The sequence below is a fragment of the Nomascus leucogenys genome, chromosome 15 (genome assembly GCF_006542625.1).
Source record: "Nomascus leucogenys isolate Asia chromosome 15, Asia_NLE_v1, whole genome shotgun sequence".
Taxonomy (NCBI): domain Eukaryota; kingdom Metazoa; phylum Chordata; class Mammalia; order Primates; family Hylobatidae; genus Nomascus; species Nomascus leucogenys.
In genome coordinates, this window is record NC_044395.1 from 52,545,049 (window position 1) to 52,565,449 (window position 20,401).

Below are 20,401 nucleotides of genomic sequence, written 5' to 3' on the forward strand. Positions count from 1 at the left end.
AGCAGATTTGAGTAGAGGAAAATAGGAAATCAAATCCAGCATTGTTAAATGTATTTCTTAATGTGTAGTACTCACTATTTTAGGTTCTATGCGGGTAACAAATAAATCTATAGCTTTTTGATGAGAATCTGCCATGTATTTGCAATTGGGACATTATGGACAATAAAGCCTTGAGTGATTTGGAAACATTTCATGAGGCTATGGATTGTAAACTTGCCTTTGAATGAGGCTAGCTTTGGTTGAACGTTTGAGAGACAGAAAGCAACATAAAATAAAATATAGTGTCCTGGCTGGAGCAGGCAGTGAGAGGTGTAAAAAGGGGGTTGGTTTAGATATCATACAATGATGCTAATTTTTTCTTATGTGACAACTGTGTACCAGACACTGGTAATATAAAGATTAACCACAGTTTTAATTCTATATATGTTACAAATCTCTTGAATTTAGAGGGGAAATGAAATGATAAAAGGGGTTGCTTTAGGAAGTTGAACCTGGTTTTGTGTGTTTGAATGAAATGGAGAGGGGCTAATTAGCCTGGCATCAGGAAAACTAGCTAGGAAGCTACTGCAGTAATCCAGGCGGTAGGTACCAGCACCTCATCTCTTGAAAGTTGACAAGCAGTCCTGTCAGTGGACACAGCATTGAACTGAGCGGGCTAAGTAATCTCCAGTCCCATGACCCTCTCACTTTGGAATTTCTATTCAATGTCTCTTTTCTATGTTGTACCCATTAAGTAGCCTAGCTTGAAATTTGTTACTGGCCTCTGCTTTTCCAGGAAAGTGCCAACAGACCAATCACTGATGCTGAAATAGCAATTTCTGTCCCCATTGTGGAAAGCTGTGATGCTTCCCAGATGACAGCTGCAGAGAGACCTGCAAGCATTTTATAGAAGGGAAATGAAGTGGCAAATAGAAAAAACAGTACATTCACTTTAGGAGATGGCTTCTATGGATCATAAACCCAAGTTACTCTCATTCAGAATTAGAGATGAGAGCAGAAGCCCTATTTTTAAAATGTGGAATGAAGTGGCTATCAGTTGGTCTTAGCTGAAGAAAGGGAGTCAGTAAAAGAGTTTCAGATAGAAAATGAGTGCTGGAGAATGGTTTGCATGTCCATAGCCTTACACGTTATGGCAGCTGTGGTCTCCTGGTCCAGGTTCCCTTAAAGGCTTTGTTCCAAATAATGAAAAGCTGCAAATTGGGGGGTTGGGTTTAGAGTCAGAGCTCAGGGCTTTTATCATGTATTCAGTTGGGTCTACATAAGATTGAGTATTTCTGTTTATTTTGGAATGAATCATACGTGAGCCAAGTAGAATGACCCTTCAAAACCTAGAGCAGTGGTTTTTGGAGTATGGTCTCAGTCCAGCATTACCAGGATCACCTAGGAATGTGTTAGAAATGTGAATCTTCTCTCTTGCTCTAGACCTACTGAATCAGCACCTCTGAGGGGGAAGCTCAGTGGTAATGTATGGTTTAACAAGCCCTCCCCAAAGCGTGAGAAACATTGATCTAAATTTTGTTACTTGGCTTGGCTCTACTGGTTTACAGTATGGTCCTGGAGCCGACTGACAGTGGGCAACTGGGATCAATCCTTAAGTAAGTCACAAAATCATTTTTAACAAACCAGAGAAGTGTAGATGGTATAGGGCATGAACTTTGAGATTTCCTAGACATCATTTACCTGTCATTACAAACCTCTTTCAACTTTAGTTTCTACTGTGGAATGAAGGCAACAATATCTACTTTTCAGTGTTTCTATTTACATTAAAGACTGTATAACATAGTATATAATACATACTTTTCCCACTATGTGCCAGGCATTATGCTATTCGAATAAAACAAATAAACTCAGTATAATGAGTGCTTTTATAAATACTGTATTTTTATAAATTTGGATTCCTAGTTAAATTTTAATTTCAATGGAACATACTTATACTAAAATGTATGTGTTTATCTAAATAATAATTACTAATGTTTATCTGAAATTGAAACTCAACTGATTGTCCTGTATTTTTATTTGCTAAGTCTGGTAACTCTATTAATATTTTTCACTAAGTACCTAATGGAGGAACACTGGAGCAAATAACTGGGCCAAAGATGGTGTCCTAGAAAATGAGATAAGCTTGAATTAAGTTTTAAAAGGGAAAAAGGAATGAGCTAAGGGAGATAACACATGTAAAGTGCTCATCACAAAGTCTGCCTGTATTAATCAGAAATATTTGTTGGCAAGTAAAAGACCCACCAGCTTACTTACTCAAAAGGGAGAATTAATTAGAAGGACATTTGAAGTATCTTCTCAAACTGGACAATTAAGCGCTTGGAAGAATAGCCATGGACTGAGACACTGTCAGGTGTTAGAGGAATTCCTCCTTCTGTCCAAAGCCCTTACTTCTTCCGATAGATCTACTTTATTCCCCATCTTTTTGCAGATAGTCTTTTGAAATTTTATAGTCAACATGGAAGAAAATGGCCTCTAATATTAAGCTCTCAAGTTTCTATTTCTTCTGGTCACATAGAGCCTCTGAATCTCATGGTTTCAATTCCACATTCCCAAAAGCAGGACTGGCCAGACTTGACAAGTAAACCAAGTTAAGCCATATAAGCTTGTCACTCCTGCTACAACCATGTGGATGTTTGTTGGAAAAAAATCCTAGTAGATATTACTACATTGGCACATATCAGATGCCTCTAAAACGTTCCTCTTCCTTTTTTGGGAAAATGCTAAATTATGCTGATTTTTATTCTTTTATTTTTTAGTTTAATAAACTAACTCCTAATGCGGTCAATGCAATATCATTAGGGTGAGAAGTTTCAACAAGGAAGAACCTTAACTGGTGATAGACTTTAAAGATCCCCAGTAACACTTCCATGTACTTCATAAAAGGAAGAGTGAGATAACAGGCAGACATAATTAAGTATATGTATTATGGCAGGCCATTATGATTTGAAGTCATTTGAGTCAGCCTGTGTTTGTGTGTGTGTGTGTGTGTGTGTGTGTGTGTGTGGTGGGGGTGTATTATTTTCTCCTCTCTGTGAGCATAAACTACTTGTCTTTTCTTAATAAGGTTTTGGCTTCTATTATTTGTTCATAACCTACCTTTAATGACTTCAGGAATAGAAGAAAAACAAGACCCTTTTCATAACTTCTGTTTTCATTATAATTGACATAAAATGTGTGGAGTTATTCCTTTTGAACAGATTCTGAGATTTCTGTTTTGTTTTGTTTTGTTTGGAGATGGTGTCTCACTCTGTTGCCCAGGATGGAGTGCAGTGGCACAGTCTTGGCTCACAGCAACCCCCACCTCCAGTGTTCAAGCGATTCTCCTGCCTCAGCCTCCCAAGTAGCTGGGATTACAGGCACCTGCCACCATGCCTAGCTAATTTTTTGTATTTTTGGTAGAGATGGGGTTCCACCATGTTGATGTGGCTGGTCTCAAACTCTTGACCTCATGATACTCCCACCTTGGCCTCCCAAAGCACTGGGATTACATGGGGTGAAAGTTTTTTAAGTGATTGATTGTTATCTTTAAGTGCATGCAGTCTAATTCCCTAGCTAGTGGTTTTTAAAAATTTGGTCATGCATTTTTACACTTCATACAGCACATTAAACGTTGATCAGGTTTCTTCATGATGTAGCCCTTTGGTCTGTAATTAATTCATTTATTTGAAGAAAGAGAATACTACTGATAGAAACAATAAAGCCCAAGGTAATTAGGGGACATTCTTCAATAACCAATAGCTACTACAAAGTTGTTTCAGATCCCGTGACCTAACATCTACCCTTTTTTACTTTTTTTTTTTTTTTTTTTTTTTTTTTTTTAGGTGGAGTTTTACCCTTGTTGCCCAGGCTGGAGTGCAGTGGCACGATCTCAGCTCACTGCAACCTATGCCTCCCAGGTTCAAGCGATTCTCCTGCCTCAGCCTGCTTAGTAGCTGGGATTACAGGCACCTGCCGCCATGCCTGGCTAATTTTTTGTATTTTTAGCAGAGACAGGATTTCATCATGTTGGCCAGGCTGGTCTCGAACTCCTGACCTCAGGTGATCCACCCGCCTCAGCCTCCCGAAGTGCTTGGATTATAGGCATAAGCCACCATGCCCGGCCCCAAACACCTACTTTTGAATAAAAACTTGAGGAGGTCTGAGTGCAGTTAGGTGTGGCTGAGTTAAGTGTGCTGGTCAGAATCTTTAACCAAGGCTTCCATAAAAGCTAAAGTTTGTATATCAAAACAACTGTAAGTTTTACTGTGGGCATGGGAAGGGAAATATGAAAAGGAAATTACATTGTACTTCATCAAATAAGACTTATTTAAGCTCTAATATTTAGGTGAATATGCATTTTTTTTTCTTTTTTAAACTTAGTTTTGGGGGTACATGTAATTGTTTGTTATATAGGTGAATTGCATGTCATAGGGGCTTGGTGTATAGCTTATTCTGAAACCTGGTAATAAGCATAATACCTGATAGCTAGTTTTTCAATGCTCACCCTCATCCCAACTTCCACTCTCAAGTAGGACCCAGTGACTGTTGTTCCCCTCTTTGTGTCCATATGTACTCCAAGTTTAGCTCCCACTTATATAAATGAGAACGTGAAGTATTTGGTTTTCTGTTCCTGTGTTAGATTGCTTAGGATAATGGCCTGCAACTCCATCTGTGTTGCTGTAAAGGAGGTGATCTCATTATTTTTATGGCAGCATAGTATTTCATTGTATATATGTACCACATTTTTTAAAATCCAGTCTGCTGTTGATGGGCATTTAGATTGAGTCTATGTCTTTGCCGTTGTGAATAGTGCTGTGTTGAACATATGTGTGCATATATCTTAATGGTAGAATAATTTATATTCCTTTGGATATAATACCCAATAATGGGGTTGCTAGGTTGAATGGTAATTTTATTTCAAGTTCTTAAGAAATCCCCAAACTCCTTTCCACAATGGCTGAACTAATTTACACTCCCACCAACAATTGTAAGCATTCCCTTTTCTTCACAAACTTGCCAGCACCTGTTATTTTTTGCCTTTTTAATAACAGTCATTCAAGTTGGTGTGAGATGTTACCCCATTGTGGTTTTGATTTGCATTTCTCTAATGATTAGTAATGTTGAGCATTTTTTCATATGCTTGTTGGCCATGTCTACGTCTTCTTTTGAAAAGTGTCTGTTCATGTCCTTTATGCACTTTTTAATGGTGTTGTTTGTTTTTTGCTTGTAAATTTAAGTTCCTTATAGATTCTAGATATTAGAACTTTGTTGAATGAATAGCTCGCAAATATTTTCTTCCACTCTGTAGGTTGTCCGTTTACTCTGTTGGTAGTTTCTTTTGCTGTGCAGAAGCTCTTTAGTTTGATTAGGTCCCATTTGTCAATTTTTGGTTTTGTTGTAATTGCTTTTGACATCTTTATCTTGAAATCTTTGCCAGGTCCTATGTCCAAAATAATATTTCCTAGGTTATCTTGCAGGGTTTTCTTATTTTTAGGTTTTATATTTAAGTCTTTAATTCATCTTGAGATTATTTTTATAGATGGTTTAAGGAAGGGGTCCAATTGCAGTCTTCTGCATATGACTGTCCAGTTATCTCAGCACCATTTATTGAATAGGGAGTCCTTTCCCCATTGCTTGTTTTTGTCAATGTTGTTGAAAATCAGATGGCTGTAGGTGTGCAGCATTATTTCTAGATTCCCTATTTTGTTCCAGTGGTCTGTGTGTCTGTTTTTGTACCAGTACCTTGCTGTAAAAGCTCTATTTTTGTATTTTTCTTCCTGAAAATCCCATTCATCTCTTCTCTTCCTCCCTTTCTTATATAAAATTTTAAAAACACTTTCAGCATCTTGACTGTAGCTCTTTCTTTTTCTCCCTTTAGTATTTTTCCCTCACTATAGTCTCTTTATATATTCTCTTATGCAAATGCTTCTTGTCTCTTCTTCATAATGATAGCTAACATTTTTTATGCTTACTGTTTTTCAGGCACTACGCTATGTATTTCACATGCGTTCTCTCAATAACAATAACAGTCAATCAATAGCAATCTCATTATCCCTATTTTCAGATGAAGAAACTGAGGCTTTGAGATGTCAAGTGACTTGTCTGTAGTCACAGAGCTCCCAAGTTTTAGCGCTGTGGTGAGATCCCAGATCTGTCTGGCTGTGACCAAGCCTCCCAAGCCATGTTCTTAGGTTGTCTGCTGTGATATATGTCCAATATAAAACATTTGAAAGAAACATAAAAGTAGAAATCTGCTTTTTAAAGCACTCATAATCTCCATACCCACAAAGGACCCAAATTAAAACTTCGCTATCTTTCTTTCTAGTGTGTTTTATGCATAATGTACAGGAATTTTTTAATTTTTAACACTTACTATGAGTTGATTATCAGGGAACCTGCCCCGATAATCACGTAGGTTCTTTTCTATTTTCCTAAGCGTCAACTGGCTTGAGAAATAAAAAGAGAGAGTACAAAAGAGAGAAATTTTAAAGCTGGGCATCCGGGGGAGACATCACACATTGGTAGGATCCGTGATGCCCCACGAGCCACAAAAACCAGCAAGTTTTTATTAGGGAGTTTCAAAAGGGGAGGGAGTGTGCGAATAGGTGTGGGTGACAGACATCAAGTACTTAACAGGGTAATAGAATATCACAAGGCAAGTGGAGGCAGGGCAAGATCACAGGACCACAGGGCCGAGGCGAAATTAAAATTGCTAATGAAGTTTTGGGCACCACTGTCATTGATAACATCTTATCAGGAGACAGGGTTTTGAGATCAACCGGTCTGACCAAAATTTATTAGGTGGGAATTTCCTCTTCCTAATAAGCCTGGGAGCGCTATGGGAGACTGGAGTTTATTTCACCTCTGCAATCTCGACCATAAGAGACAGGTACGCCCGGTGGGGGCCAATTCAGAGACCTACCCCTAGGTGCGCATTCTTTTTCTCAGAGACATTCCATGCTGAGAAAAGGAATTCAGCGATATTTCTCCCATTTGCTTTTGAAAGAAGAGAAATATGGCTCTGTTCTGCCCGGCTCACTGGTGGTCAGAGTTTAAGGTTATCTCTCTTATTCCCTGAACAATTGCTGTTATCCTGTTTTTTTTTTCAGGGTGCCCACATTTCATATTGCTCAAACACACATGCTGTACAATTTTTGTAGTTAATGCAATTATTACAGGGTCCTGGAACGATATACATCCTCCTCAACTGACAAGATTAAGAGATTAAACACAGGCATAGGAAATCACAAGGGTATTGACTGGGGAAGTGATAAGTGTCCATGAAATCTTTATAATTTATGTTTAGAGATTGCAGTAAAGACAGACATAGGAAATTACAAAAGTATTAATTTGGGGAACTAATAAATGTCCATAAAATCTTCACAATCCACGTTCTTCTGCCATGGCTTCAGCTGGTCCCTCCGTTTGGGGTCCCTGACTTCTTGCAACACTTGATGATCATTTTAAATGAGTTAGCTTACTTAAAAATGCGTAAAATCACAAATCTTACTTCAACGGCAGAAAATTTTTCTTTTGTTATATATATATATATATTCTTATTATACTTTAAGTTCTAGGATACATGTGCACAACGTGCAGGTTTGTTACCTATGTATACATGTGCTATATTGGTGTGCTGTACGCATTAACTCATCATTTACATTAGGTATATCTCCTGATGCTATCTCTCCCCCAGCCCCCCACCCCACAACAGGCCCCGGTGTATGATGTTCCCCTTCCTGTGTCCAAGTCTTCTCATTGTTCAATTCCCACCTATGAGTGAGAACATGCAGTGTTTGGTTTTTTGTCCTTGCGATAGTTTGCTGAGAATGATGGTTTCCAGCTTCATCCATGTCCCTACAAAGGACATGAACTCATCATTTTTTATGGCTGCATAGTATTCCATGGTGTATATGTGCCACATTTTCTTAATCCTGTCTATCATTGATGGACATTTGGGTTGATTCCAAGTCTTTGCTATTGTGAATAGTGCCGCAGTAAACATACGTGTGCATGTGTCTTTATAGCAGCATGATTTATAATCCTTTGGGTATACACCCAGTAATGGGATGGCTGGGTCAAATGGTATTTCTAATTCTAGATCCCTGAGGAATCGCCACACTGCATAAAATATTTTAGTACCTTGAGAGAGTGGATATTACCTCTTACTTTAAATTATATTGTCAAAGTGGAATAAATAATTCACTAAGTATTATTTTACTTTTCAGTGATGCTATACCACGTTAGAAAATAACTTGATTTAGTGCAAAACTTAGATATGACTCTGTGAATACGGGCTAATGATAGACTATCCTTTTTGTTTCTAAAATATTTTTGGCAAGGAATGTGCCAAAATTTCTAAGGGAAATTCTAGAAAGAATATTAAAATTAATCTGTTGATATTGCAGACAATTCTGGTTTACAAGATGAAATTGCTGCAGATGAGTACCGTAGACTTCTGTGTGTAACATCAAGTACTGAGAGTGAAACTGTCAACTTAATTAGATTGGTAGAGTGAGACTGGGGAGTAAGTCTGTATATGTAAACAACATTTTGTTTTTTAGAGATGGGGTATCGCTTTTGTTGCCCAGGCTGGTCTTGAACTCATGGCTTCATAAAACAATGTCCCTCAGAAATATGATAAAGCCTGCATTTGTTACTGTGACAAAGTATTCCTTGACTTTGAAGCTAATTATGTACTTACATGCTGCAAAATGAATACAGGTGGTGGCTTTACTCACAAAGTTTATCTACTGGTAAAGAGAGCAAATTAATTTTAAATAGCTATGACCCTCTAGCCAAAATCTATTTCAAGTTTCTGGGAGGATGGGAAGTTGAGTGCCCTAGTTTGGCATGACATACTTTCCTCTCTATTTTAAGAATTTGAATATAAACTACCCCACCTCCCCTACAAACACCATCATTAAAAAATAAGTAAATAAAACAATCAACTCTGAGTATCTGAGTATCTTTGTATCAGTAGAAGCTGGTTGAAATTATGTCCCTGTTTTCACCAACACTTTGACCTTGTCAGTAAAATTCCACTGTCTATAAAATGGGATCCATACTTTATAAATTGTTTAAGTAAGAACAAATAAGTGAAATGACTGGCTGATATTGCACATAGTATGTCCTTTAAAAGTTTAAATTTCCATTCTGTTCACATTTCAACAAATACTTGAGCACATCTTTGATCCACTCAATAGCAAGAACTTTCAGATCTATGATATGTTACAATGTACACATCTCCACACATCAGCTATGGGTACTCTCCTGCACAGTACTATACAATACAGTTACTGCTCTCACTGACTCTGGACATGCTCTCTCTCTTTTTATGGGATACTGAAGTTCACAAAGATAAACTGGCTTCACCGTGGTCCCACAGATGATAAAGAACTGGGACTCAAATCCAGGCCTCCTGACTGCTAGTCCTAAAGCTGCCTACTTGATCCACATATTCAGGAATGAACATCTGATTTAGGCTATGATTTTCTCACACCAGCAATTGACAATTAAGGATCCCACTGTATACAAAAGGAAAAAAAATAGAGTTTGAATAGATATATATAGCCTCCAGAATTTTTTTAAATGTCAGCCACTCCCTTCTATGAAAAGCAGTGTTTTAAGATATAATTAGTATTCTGAGCATAGGGTGATGGTAAACATTATGTTTTGCATTATCATGAGATGGCAAAATTACCCACTCTCAAAGGACCAGCTGCTGCAGGGCAGCTGGCACCCATGATGCCTACATTCTCAAAACTATTTTAATTGGTAGTTTCCCGAATTTTTTTTTTTTTTTTGTCAATCAGGAAATGTATGTGTAAGTCTATTAAAGCCATAGCATCTGTTAGGATGAAATGGCATTGCCGAATCTTAGGAAGTGAAATATTCCGCCTCAAGATTTTGAGACTGCTCTGTGTTCTTACTGAGGCAAGAGTTCCTATAACTAAACAGGTATAGAAAAGTTATGGACAAAAACAGATACAAAATTCTTCCCATACTTTTCATATAATATTACCATTGTAGTCATCATTTTGAATTGATATACACAACATACATGAAACTGTTCATCACATTATATGTATATGGTCCTAAGAGGAAAAAGCTCAAATTTTTAAATAGGAAGACCTGAAATCAAATCCAATCTCTGCTCAAATTGCTGACAGCTTTAAACAGAGGACTTAATCACTTGGAAGTCTTCTCATTTCTATAATGTAGATAATAAGTTTTATTCCACAAAGTTATAGGGAGGATCCAATAGTTGAGAATATTATAAATCAACAAATATTGCACTGCTATCAATAACAAACATTTATTAGGTGTTCGTTACGTAAGAGGGTATGTACTAAGTGCTTATATGTGCTTTATCTCATTTAATCTTCCCCAAAAGGCTTCCTGATAGATATTACTATTATATCCAATTTACAGATGAGAATATGATAAGGCTTAGCGAGGCTACGGAAATTAACGATGGTTACAAACTTAGGAAGTGGAGGACACAATCATTGAACTTAGTCTTATTCTTTCACTCATTCAACAAATATTTGATAAGGAAAGTTCCCCTGAACAAAACGGGACACTGTTTGGAAGGAGAAAGTGGGGAATGGAAGTTGAGTAAGCAAACCAGCCATGTTCACTGTACCCTGGCCACTGTGTAGTGAATGGATTGAAAGGTGACAAGAGAGAATCCAAGAAGGCTAGGCAGGCATTTGTGGAGGTGGTTCACGTGAGAGACGATGTTGATTTCAACCAGGGTGGTAGCAATGAAGATGAAGAAACCTAGATGGACTGAGGCTATATTTGCAGGTAGAACTGACTACGTGGTGGTGGGGGAAAAGAAGCATCAAGCAAAGGAGGCCCCTCATTTTTGACTCTGAGCAACATGGTGATCTGAGATTGGGGACACTAGAATGGATATACAGAGTGAGGGAAAGAAATTTTTGTAATCTCAAGCCCCATGCTCTTAACCATTATTAATGTTATCACTAATTATTATCATGAAAATAAAATATATTTGGAGTCGATGGCCACATAACTTTAAACTAACTGGAAAGGTTTATGGAAATGTCAAATTATTCCTTTCCATGTGAAAATGAAAAAAAAAAGAGGAAAGTTTGATGTAGAATTTGTTGTGGTTCTTAGTTTTCAAAGTCAGCACCTGGGAACAGGATTGTCTGAGGTTCCCCTTGAACTTTGTAAATCTGAACTTCAGTATTTATAATATTATAAGATGAATTGAGGTGGAGAGGAGGGTGGGGAAACAGTGGAAGATAATTTGCCAGAAAGCTAACAGACTTATTTTATTTTATTTAATTTTTTATTATTGTTATTTTCTTTTTTTGAGATGGAGTCTCGCTCTGTCTCCCAGGCTGGAGTATCGTGGCGTGATCTCGGCTCACTGCAACCTCCACCCCCGGGATTCAAGCAATTCTCCTTTCTCAGCCTCCCAAGTAGCTGAACTACAGGCACACACCACCATGCCCAGCTAATTTTTGTATTTTTAGTAGAGACGGGGTTTCACCATATCGGTCAGGCTGGTCTCGAACCCCTGACCTCAGGTGATCCAGCCACCTTGGCCTCCCGAAGTGCTGGGATTACAGGCGTGAGCCACTGCGCCCAACCTAATAGGTTTATTTTGGATGATTGAGTCAAGTATATTTTTTCTTCTGTCTGTATTTTTATATTTTTCAGATATTTGAAGATGATTACTTATTACTTTTATAACTAGTAAATTAAAAATTTGAGAAAATTAGTCTGTAAATAGTTATATTTGTTATGTCTATATAGTTCATGGTAATAAGTTCTGAGAACCACTCAAATTGTAACTTTCAGTCAAACCAATTAAAATAATGATGTAACTTACAGAGGCCTTAAAATACATGCCCTTCTAACTATGCCATATGTGAAGCAGTCCCAGTCAAAGTGGACTGGAGTTTAGGATGGGACCTGACTGGTAGTATGGCTAAAAGTGGTTAGGAAGAAGGCTAAGAGGCTTGAGGAGTTTAACATTTTCTAGATCTCCTTCATTTGAAGCATCCTTCCAAATTTAAATATTTTAAAATTTCTTAGATTCTTTACTTTCCCACTTCTTAAGGTCAGATAAACATAATAATATTCTTTAAGAAATCCTGCCAGCCACTTCTGAATCTTGACTCTTTTCCTTCCTTGCAGGGTCAATGATTGTATCTTGCGGGTGAATGAGGTTGATGTGTCAGAGGTTTCCCACAGTAAAGCGGTGGAAGCCCTCAAGGAAGCGGGGTCTATCGTTCGGCTGTATGTTCGTAGAAGACGACCCATTTTGGAGACCGTTGTGGAAATCAAACTGTTCAAAGGCCCTAAAGGTAATAAAAATATAAATGACTCACAGACACTAGTGACAAACCATCTGACTGAAGTTTGTGCCGCAATACTCGTATGATGAACTCTTCAACCTCTGGCATTCAGTGCTTACCAAGAGATTTAAAATCCTACAATAGTGGTGACAAAGGGTAAAGGAAACCAGTACTCTAAATATGAACTCAGATAAGAAGGAAAGGATAGATTTATGTAGAAACCTCCTTATAAACAAAAATATTAACAGTCATCTATATTTTTCTATAAATTTTTAATCTTACTGGGTCATGATAACTTAGCTAGCGTATTAATACTAATTTTTCAGATACAAATGGTAAATCATTTCATTTAGCAAAATAGTAATATAAATAATAATTAAAATAATCTGTACTAATATAACAATTATATTTTTATAATGTTGTGAGATGTTTAAAGTTTGGTTATATTCTTATGTGTCGTACCCAACATTACATGACATTTTACGCTTGCAGTAGCCAAAATAAGTTAAAATTTATTTTTTTGAAATGTTCTCATATCTCTTGAGATTATTATAGTTACTCTGTGGAGTTGCATCAACAGATGAATTACCACACTACTTTTTGTTTATTTGTTTTTTGTTTTGTTTTGTTTTGTTTTGAGACAGGGTCTCACTCTGTTGCCCAGGCTAGAGTGCAGTGGCAGGATCAGGACTCACTGAATCCTCAAGCTCCTGGGCTCAAGTGATCCTCCCATCTCAGCCTCTCAAATAGCTGGGACTACAGGCATGCACTAGTGCATGTGGTTATTATTATTATTATTATTTTATTTGTTTTTTGGTAGAGACAGACCCTTGCTTTGTTGCCCAGGCTGGTCTTGAACTCCTGGCCGTAAGTAATCCTCCTGCTTTGGCCTCCGAAAGTGTTGGGATTACAGGCGAGAGCCACTGTACCTGGCCCATACTAATTTTTAAGAATAATCCTTTGAACTCTGTTCTTCAGAATGATGACATTAAGTAATAACTTAATAGTATTTAATATTTTGGAAAAAAAATCTAATAATTAGCTTAACATTATTTAAATATTTTAGATGATTATGACCAAATAATGACTGTACTCTTTGAATAAATCATTTTTCTTTTCTTTAAAATCTAGTTAATCTCTAATGCTATATGAGATTGAAAAAATAAGCCTACCATCTCTTCTAGGAGGCAGTAGTGGGTGGTATTTAAGATCTCAGGACTGAGTTTAAAAGCCTGGTTCAACTACTTGCTAGCAGAGTCATCTTAGTTGGGCCAGCTCCCTCATTATTAAATGGGGATCATAATGGTAGTATCAATCAACAGGGTTTATGAGGATTAAGCATTTAACCAATAGCTGGAACAAGGTAAGCAATAGAGCCTGGTGGTTAAGATGCAGACTCTACAGCCCAAAGTGTCTAGATTAGTACCATGGCTCTGCAGCTCACTAGCTGTTTGGCCTTGAGCAAATTGCTTAACCTCTCTGGGCCATATTTTCTCATCTACAAAGTGCAAATAAGAATAGTACTTGCTCCTAGAGATGTTGTGAGGATTAGATGAGTTGATGCACAAAAAGTATTTAGAATAAGGCCTGGCACAAACTAACCGACCAACAAAATTAGCTACATATACATGTTATCTGTACTATTATTTACTACATATGGTTTTAAACTTTGTAACAATTGTTTGGTAATGTAATGAAAATATTCAGAGATTCCTCATGGGTTAAATTCAAATGCGTTAAAATCATAGAACTAACACATTTGAATTTAACCCATGAGGAATCTCTGAATATTTTCATTACATTACCAAACAACTAAAATCTGGGTAAAAAGAAAAAAAAGTGAAGCATTTTCATATCACAGTCTCTAGTGGCATGAAAGAGTTTCAACCCTCACATTTACTAAAATCATATTGCAAGGAGCTTTAAAGCCAAACAAAATGGCCATACACATTATTTCTATTAAAAACGTATATTATATGTAGCTATTTCTGTAATTCAATTAACTGTAATTATTCCGCATAGCCCTAAGACAAATACTAATTTTAACCACTCAGCAAAGAAAGTAGCATCATGCATTTATAGACCTTTTGCTAGCTGAGCAACCGGACGACCTCCAGCTGCTCAGCAGAGCACTTAAAGGCTAAAGATGACTAAAACTTAATTTTATCAAGAACACATATTTTAGATTTTTATTTTTGACGCCAGGGCTCCAGCTGGTTTACTTCAGTCTGAACTGCTTTCTTCCTTGAGCCTGGAGTGGGGCAATAATTGCTGTGGGACCTGGAATGGGGAAATGGGGAGAAGTGAGCATTAATCAACTGGGTATACCTAGGCAATAACCCAATTAAAGTATACAATGTATGGGAGATGGGGTTACAAGTGAGCTTGGTCTACTGAGATGAGGAGAACCAGATAACTGTTGGAAATAACTTTACATCCCTAAAAAGCAGGCTCTTGCGAAATCCCTGTAGAGAGAGGTGAGACTATTGAGCTTGTTGTGGTTATGCTGAGTCAGTCATACTTCTTTCTACTGTCGCTGTCCAGAGGTCACTGATGGGGATTTGTTTCTCTATATAAAGCTTATCAATTTACAGAAAAACTATTTTAGTCGTTGTTTAAGTTCCTCATCCCTCTCCCAGTACCATAAACACAGCAAGTGCTGAATCAGAGTAAGTTGAATACTTAAACTGGATTTTACAGTAACTCTGATGATACCTCGTGGTCTTAACTTCACTTGGCAGCTTATAATTCTTCATTTTTGAATTACAATATATGTAAAGGGAATTCCTACCAATGTTTAATCATACAATGGAAACTCTTATGCACCCTGGAGTGAAGATAAATGAGATGTCGTCTCTGTCCTCAGAAAGTTTAAATGGGAGAGATGCACGTGAAGTCAACTACATTTAATGCAACACAAAATGAACTCAGCTCTATGATGGAGCCTGAGCTATGATTTCACTGGAACAAAGTGGACGACGTGATTCATCATAACTAGGAGAGACAAAATGGTCCAGAGGATTTAAAATTTTCAGCAAACTAACACAGGAACAGTAAACCAAACACCACATGGTCTCAGTCTTGGGAGTTGAACAATGAGAACACATGGACACAGGGAGGGGAACATTACACACCAGGGCCTGTTCAGGGATGGGGGGGGAAGGGGAGGAATAGCATTAGGACAAATACCTAATGCACTCGGGGCTTAAAACCTAGATGACGGGTTGATAGATGCAGCAAACCACCATGGTACATGTATATCTATGTAACAAACCTGAACATTCTGTACATGTATTCCAGAACTTTAAAAGAAAAAAAAAATGTGCACAGTTTATCTGCCTTTCCTTGAGCACATGGGTACAATATAGTAAGCATCAAAAAATCTAGCCAACTGAGCTAACTGGATTGAATTATGTATATATAACACAGAGTTATCTAGATATACATTAATGTAGTCCTTCAATGATTCAACAAATACGTATTGTTTAGTATGTACCTGGCAGAGATCCAGACAATAGAGATTCACAAAGAAAATTCAGATAGTTCTTGCTCTCAAGGAGATTATAGCCTGGTGGGGAAAACACCTATAATATAAATTGGGAAAAGTACTAGGAATAAATGTAACAGATTGTTAACGGGGTGCCAATTAAACAGTGGGTCAAAGGAGACTTCTATAAGCAAGTGTCACTTAAGCTAAGCCTTGAAATATAAATTAAAACAGACATTTAGCCAGGTAAAGAGTGGGGTCTCAAGAGCATCCCAGATAGAAGTAGAGGCATGTGAGTGTGATGGCTATAGTGTAGAAAAAGATCTTGATAACTTCTAGGAGTCTAATAATATGAAAATTAATTACATGAAATGATATGGCTGAGATGAGCAAGGGCCAGATCATGCTTAGCTTTGTTGGCCATATTTGAAGGTTTGTGTTTATATTGAAATGCAATGGGAAATTATTGTGATAATTTAAGCATGAGTGACACATGATAAAATATGTAATTTTTAGAAGGTCATTCTGGCTGCTATGAAGCAAATGAAGAGGGCAGAAGTGAGAGCAGAGATCAGTTAGGGGTTACTTGGAGGAAGGAGAAAAAAGTAAATGGATTTGAGCTATCTTGATGCCATTTATTGGTAAAATAGATGGTGGTGTTTCAAGGATGAGGTTCAGTTTTTTATTTGGGGTGCCATTTGTGAGGTGGGGAAGATTATGAAGGAATCTCTGAGGACAGAGGGAACCTCTGATGTGTCTGAAAAGGAAATCTCAAGGAAGCAGAACTGGAGAAGATCTGTCTAAAAACCCTGCCAAATTAACATACTGATTTTTCACTATATTTTGTGAAATATCTGGGTTTGGGAACATATTTTTAAATTGACTTTTTTACTTTTCATTAATCTTTAATATAAAAATATGAATATGGCTACTTCAGCTATTTTTAAAGAGTTAATGCATTTAATAAATCTATTTTATAGATTTTATAGATTATTAATGCCCAGAATGTTTTCAGTTTTAGGATTGTGTTTGTTTTTGCACAGAACAGAGGATAAACAGATTTATTCCTTTCTATGCTATAGGTAAAACATTAAGAGATTCTGTGAAAAAGTGATTTGTGGCAAATTAAATTTACAGTTTTTCAATTTCGTACTCTATATTGATTCCATCTATTGCAAAAATTACTAATTTGAGATAACCTTTGATGTATGTGATTTTGTCTTTATAGCAGAGCTAATCTTTCCAACACTCAGATAGAATCAATCGTCTGATTGGTGATTTATAGCCATATATTTCAGTAATGGATATTTGGGTAATACTCATTCTGACTTAGAATGTCTTTTCTCAAAATAGGTAGAAACCTTGCTAACGTCACGGTTATAGATTTGGTCATTGCAAGCACCTGGGGTGTCTGCATGTGGGCAATCAATTGAGAAAAAAATAGGTAATTATATGTAGGAAGAAATTATTTGGCAAATCCATTTAGGCTTGCCAAGCAACCAAAAATCAAGCAAAGGAAGAAAATCTAAAGTGTGTATGTGGGTTTCCAGGAAATAGATGTACTATAAAAGGCTTCCTAGTGACTTTCCCAAGAACACATTAAATCATAACTTCCAAGGAGCTATTAATATATAATTAAACAAGTACAGAACTGTTTGTTTCTATGGCCTGGGCCAAAGAAGCCTAAAGCTACAGGAGAAATTAGATGACTTCTTTTAAGATGCTCTTGTTGCTTAAGAATCGTATAGGTGGTTTAAGGCTAAGTTCTAAAACCAAAAATGTGAAAGCCATAGTTTTATTAACTGATATCCAAAGGTGGTCTTGCTTGTGGCTTTATTTTAGCCACCTTACTCATTAATAAAAACTGAAAGAGTGATTAAATCTAGGTAGTGACAAATTTTAGCAGTTCTCCTCCATTATTTTTTAAAATGTTTTTAAACTCTGATATCTCTGTAGATACATACTTTTTGCCATTACAGAGCTCTGTATCAGTGTAAACTGAGAATGTAGTAGATTGTAAGTTTATGTTTTGTATAGGAAAAATGGTAACTATGAAATGCACACACTGTAGAAGTCACTATACCAATGAACACTTACAATGTTCATAATTCAATCATTAAAGAAGACACATATGTAATGAAGAAGTTCCTGGATATCTTCAAGCAGCCATGAGCCTAGAACAAATATAAGAACCATTTTATGACTCGCTCTCCTCATCTGCAAAATGGTTACAATCTAAATATGTAATTCATAGAGTTATTTACAGGATAAGAATTGTAAATTCTTAATAAATTCTTATAATATTTTTACTCTTATTACCATATTTGGCAGAAAGGGAAATAAAGAAAAGTAGCAAAGAACTCATTAATACTAAGGGACTAAAGGATTAGATTGTATTTAGTGTAATATTTAATATAAAATACTATGAGAGGTTCCTTTTTTTCCTTCAACTTTTAATTTAATTTCAGAGGTGTATGTGCAGGATGTGCAGGTTTGTTACATAGGTAAACGTGTGCCACGGTGGTTGGCTACACAGGTCATCCCATCACCTGGGTTTTAAGCTCAGCAACCAACAGCTATTCTTCCTAGTACCTGATGCTCTCCCTTCCTCCTGCTCCGCCTCCAACAGGCCCCAGTGTGTGTTGTTTCCTTCCATGTGTCCGTGTATTCTCATTGCTCAGCTCCAAGTTATAAGTGAGAACATGCTGTGTTTGGCTTTCTGTTCCTGCATTAGTTTGCTGATGATAATGTCTTCCAATTCCATCTATGTCCCTGCAAAGGACATGATCTCCTTCCTTTTTTATGGCTGCATAGTATTCCATGGTGTATATATACCACATTTATTTATCCAGTCTATCATTGATGGCATTTAGGTTCATTCCATGTCTTTGCTATTGTGAATAGTGCTGCAATGAACAGACACCTGCATGTATCTCTATAATAGAATGATTTATATTTCTTTGGGTATATATCCTATGGTGGGATTGCTGAGTCAAATGGTACGTCTGCCTTTAGGTCTTTGAGGACTATCTTTCACAGCGGCTAAACTAATTTATGTTCCTACCAACAATGTAAAAGCATTCCATTTCCATACTGTCTTCCACAATGGTTAAACTCATTCACACTCCCACCAACAGTGTAAAAGCATTCCATTTTCTCCACAACCTTGCCAGCATCTGTTGGGTTTTTTTTTTTTTTTTGACTTTTTAATAATAGCCATTCCAGCTGGTGTGAGATGGTATCTCATTTTGGTTTTAATTTGCATTTCTCTGCTGATCAGTGACGTTGAGCTTTTTTTCATATGTTTGTTGGCTGCATGTATGTCTTCTTTTGAGAAGGTTCTGTTCATGTCCTTTGCCCACTTTTTAATGGGGTTGTTTTTTTCTTGTAAATTTGTTTAAGTTCTTTGTAGACTCTGGATATTAGACCTTTGTCAGATGGATAGATTAAAAAAATTTGGGGGAGGTCCTTTAAAAGCACTAGAATATTTGTTGAATTAATGAATTGACTATTTATTAAAAGCTTTTAATATTTAGCAATTCCAGATAGAACCAATATGTATTTGGCTTATGCATGCATGTATGCATATATATAATATGTACATATATTTCTGTTATGTGTATATGCACATATATGTTATACGCAGCTGTATTTTTTTCTTTAGCTCTATATAAATTTGTTTCTAACAGGTTTGAGTTATGATGTGTCATATAACTCTATGCTTTATGAAAATGCACATATATATTTAGGATTTTTCTTTGGTTTTCCCAGTTTGGGCATCTGTGTCAGTGTATGCCATGTGCAGAAATAGCTCCAAGTATATTAAAACTTAGCCTTATGATATCTCCTTAGCACAAGGTTCCATCACTCGCCCCTCACCCATGTGACCTACTCCTGCTTTTGACCTCTCCATTTATACAAATGATTGTCTTAGTCACCCACAGTAAAAGGCCTTGGACATCCTTTTTTTCCCTTTGGTTCTCTCTTCTTTGCTGCTTTATTAAATCAGGCATCATACCTTTTGGAAGCCACTTACAAAATAATTAATCCTCTCTTTAAAATCTCCACTGCCACTATTATGGTGTTCCTGTCTTCTTTTTTTTTTTTCTTTTTTTTTTTTTAATTATACTTTAAGTTTCAGGGTACATGTGCACAATGTGCAGGTTAGTTACATATGTATACATGTGCCATGTTGGTGTGCTGCACCCACTAACTCGTCATTTAACATTAGGTATATCTACAAATGCTATCCCTCCCCCTCTCCCCCACCCCACAACAGGCCCCAGTGTGTGATGTTCCCCTTCCTGTGTCCATGTGTTCTCATTGTTCAATTCCCACCTATGAGTGAGAACATGCAGTGTTTGGTTTTTTGTCCTTGAGATAGTTTGCTGAGAATGATGGTTTCCAGCTTCATCCATGTCCCTACAAAGGGCATGAACTCATCATTTTTGATGGCTGCATAGTATTCCATGGTGTATATGTGCCACATTTTCTTAATCCAGTCTATCACTGTTGGACATTTGGGTTGGTTCCAAGTCTTTGCTATCGTGAATTGTGCCGCAATGAACATACGTGCGCATGTGTCTTTATAACAGCA

General features: G+C 36.9%; 1 protein-coding gene across 20 annotated transcripts in view; it reads left to right on the top strand.

The window, feature by feature from the left end:
* Positions 1-20,401, top strand: part of DLG2 (discs large MAGUK scaffold protein 2) — a 2,190,999-nt gene that overhangs the window by 1,565,563 nt on the left and 605,035 nt on the right. For all 20 annotated transcript variants that reach the window (XM_030828789.1, XM_030828794.1, XM_030828795.1 and 17 more), the window contains one exon: positions 12,157-12,326. In XM_030828789.1, the coding sequence (XP_030684649.1) occupies positions 12,157-12,326 (170 nt within the window). The remainder of the gene's footprint in view (positions 1-12,156; positions 12,327-20,401) is intronic.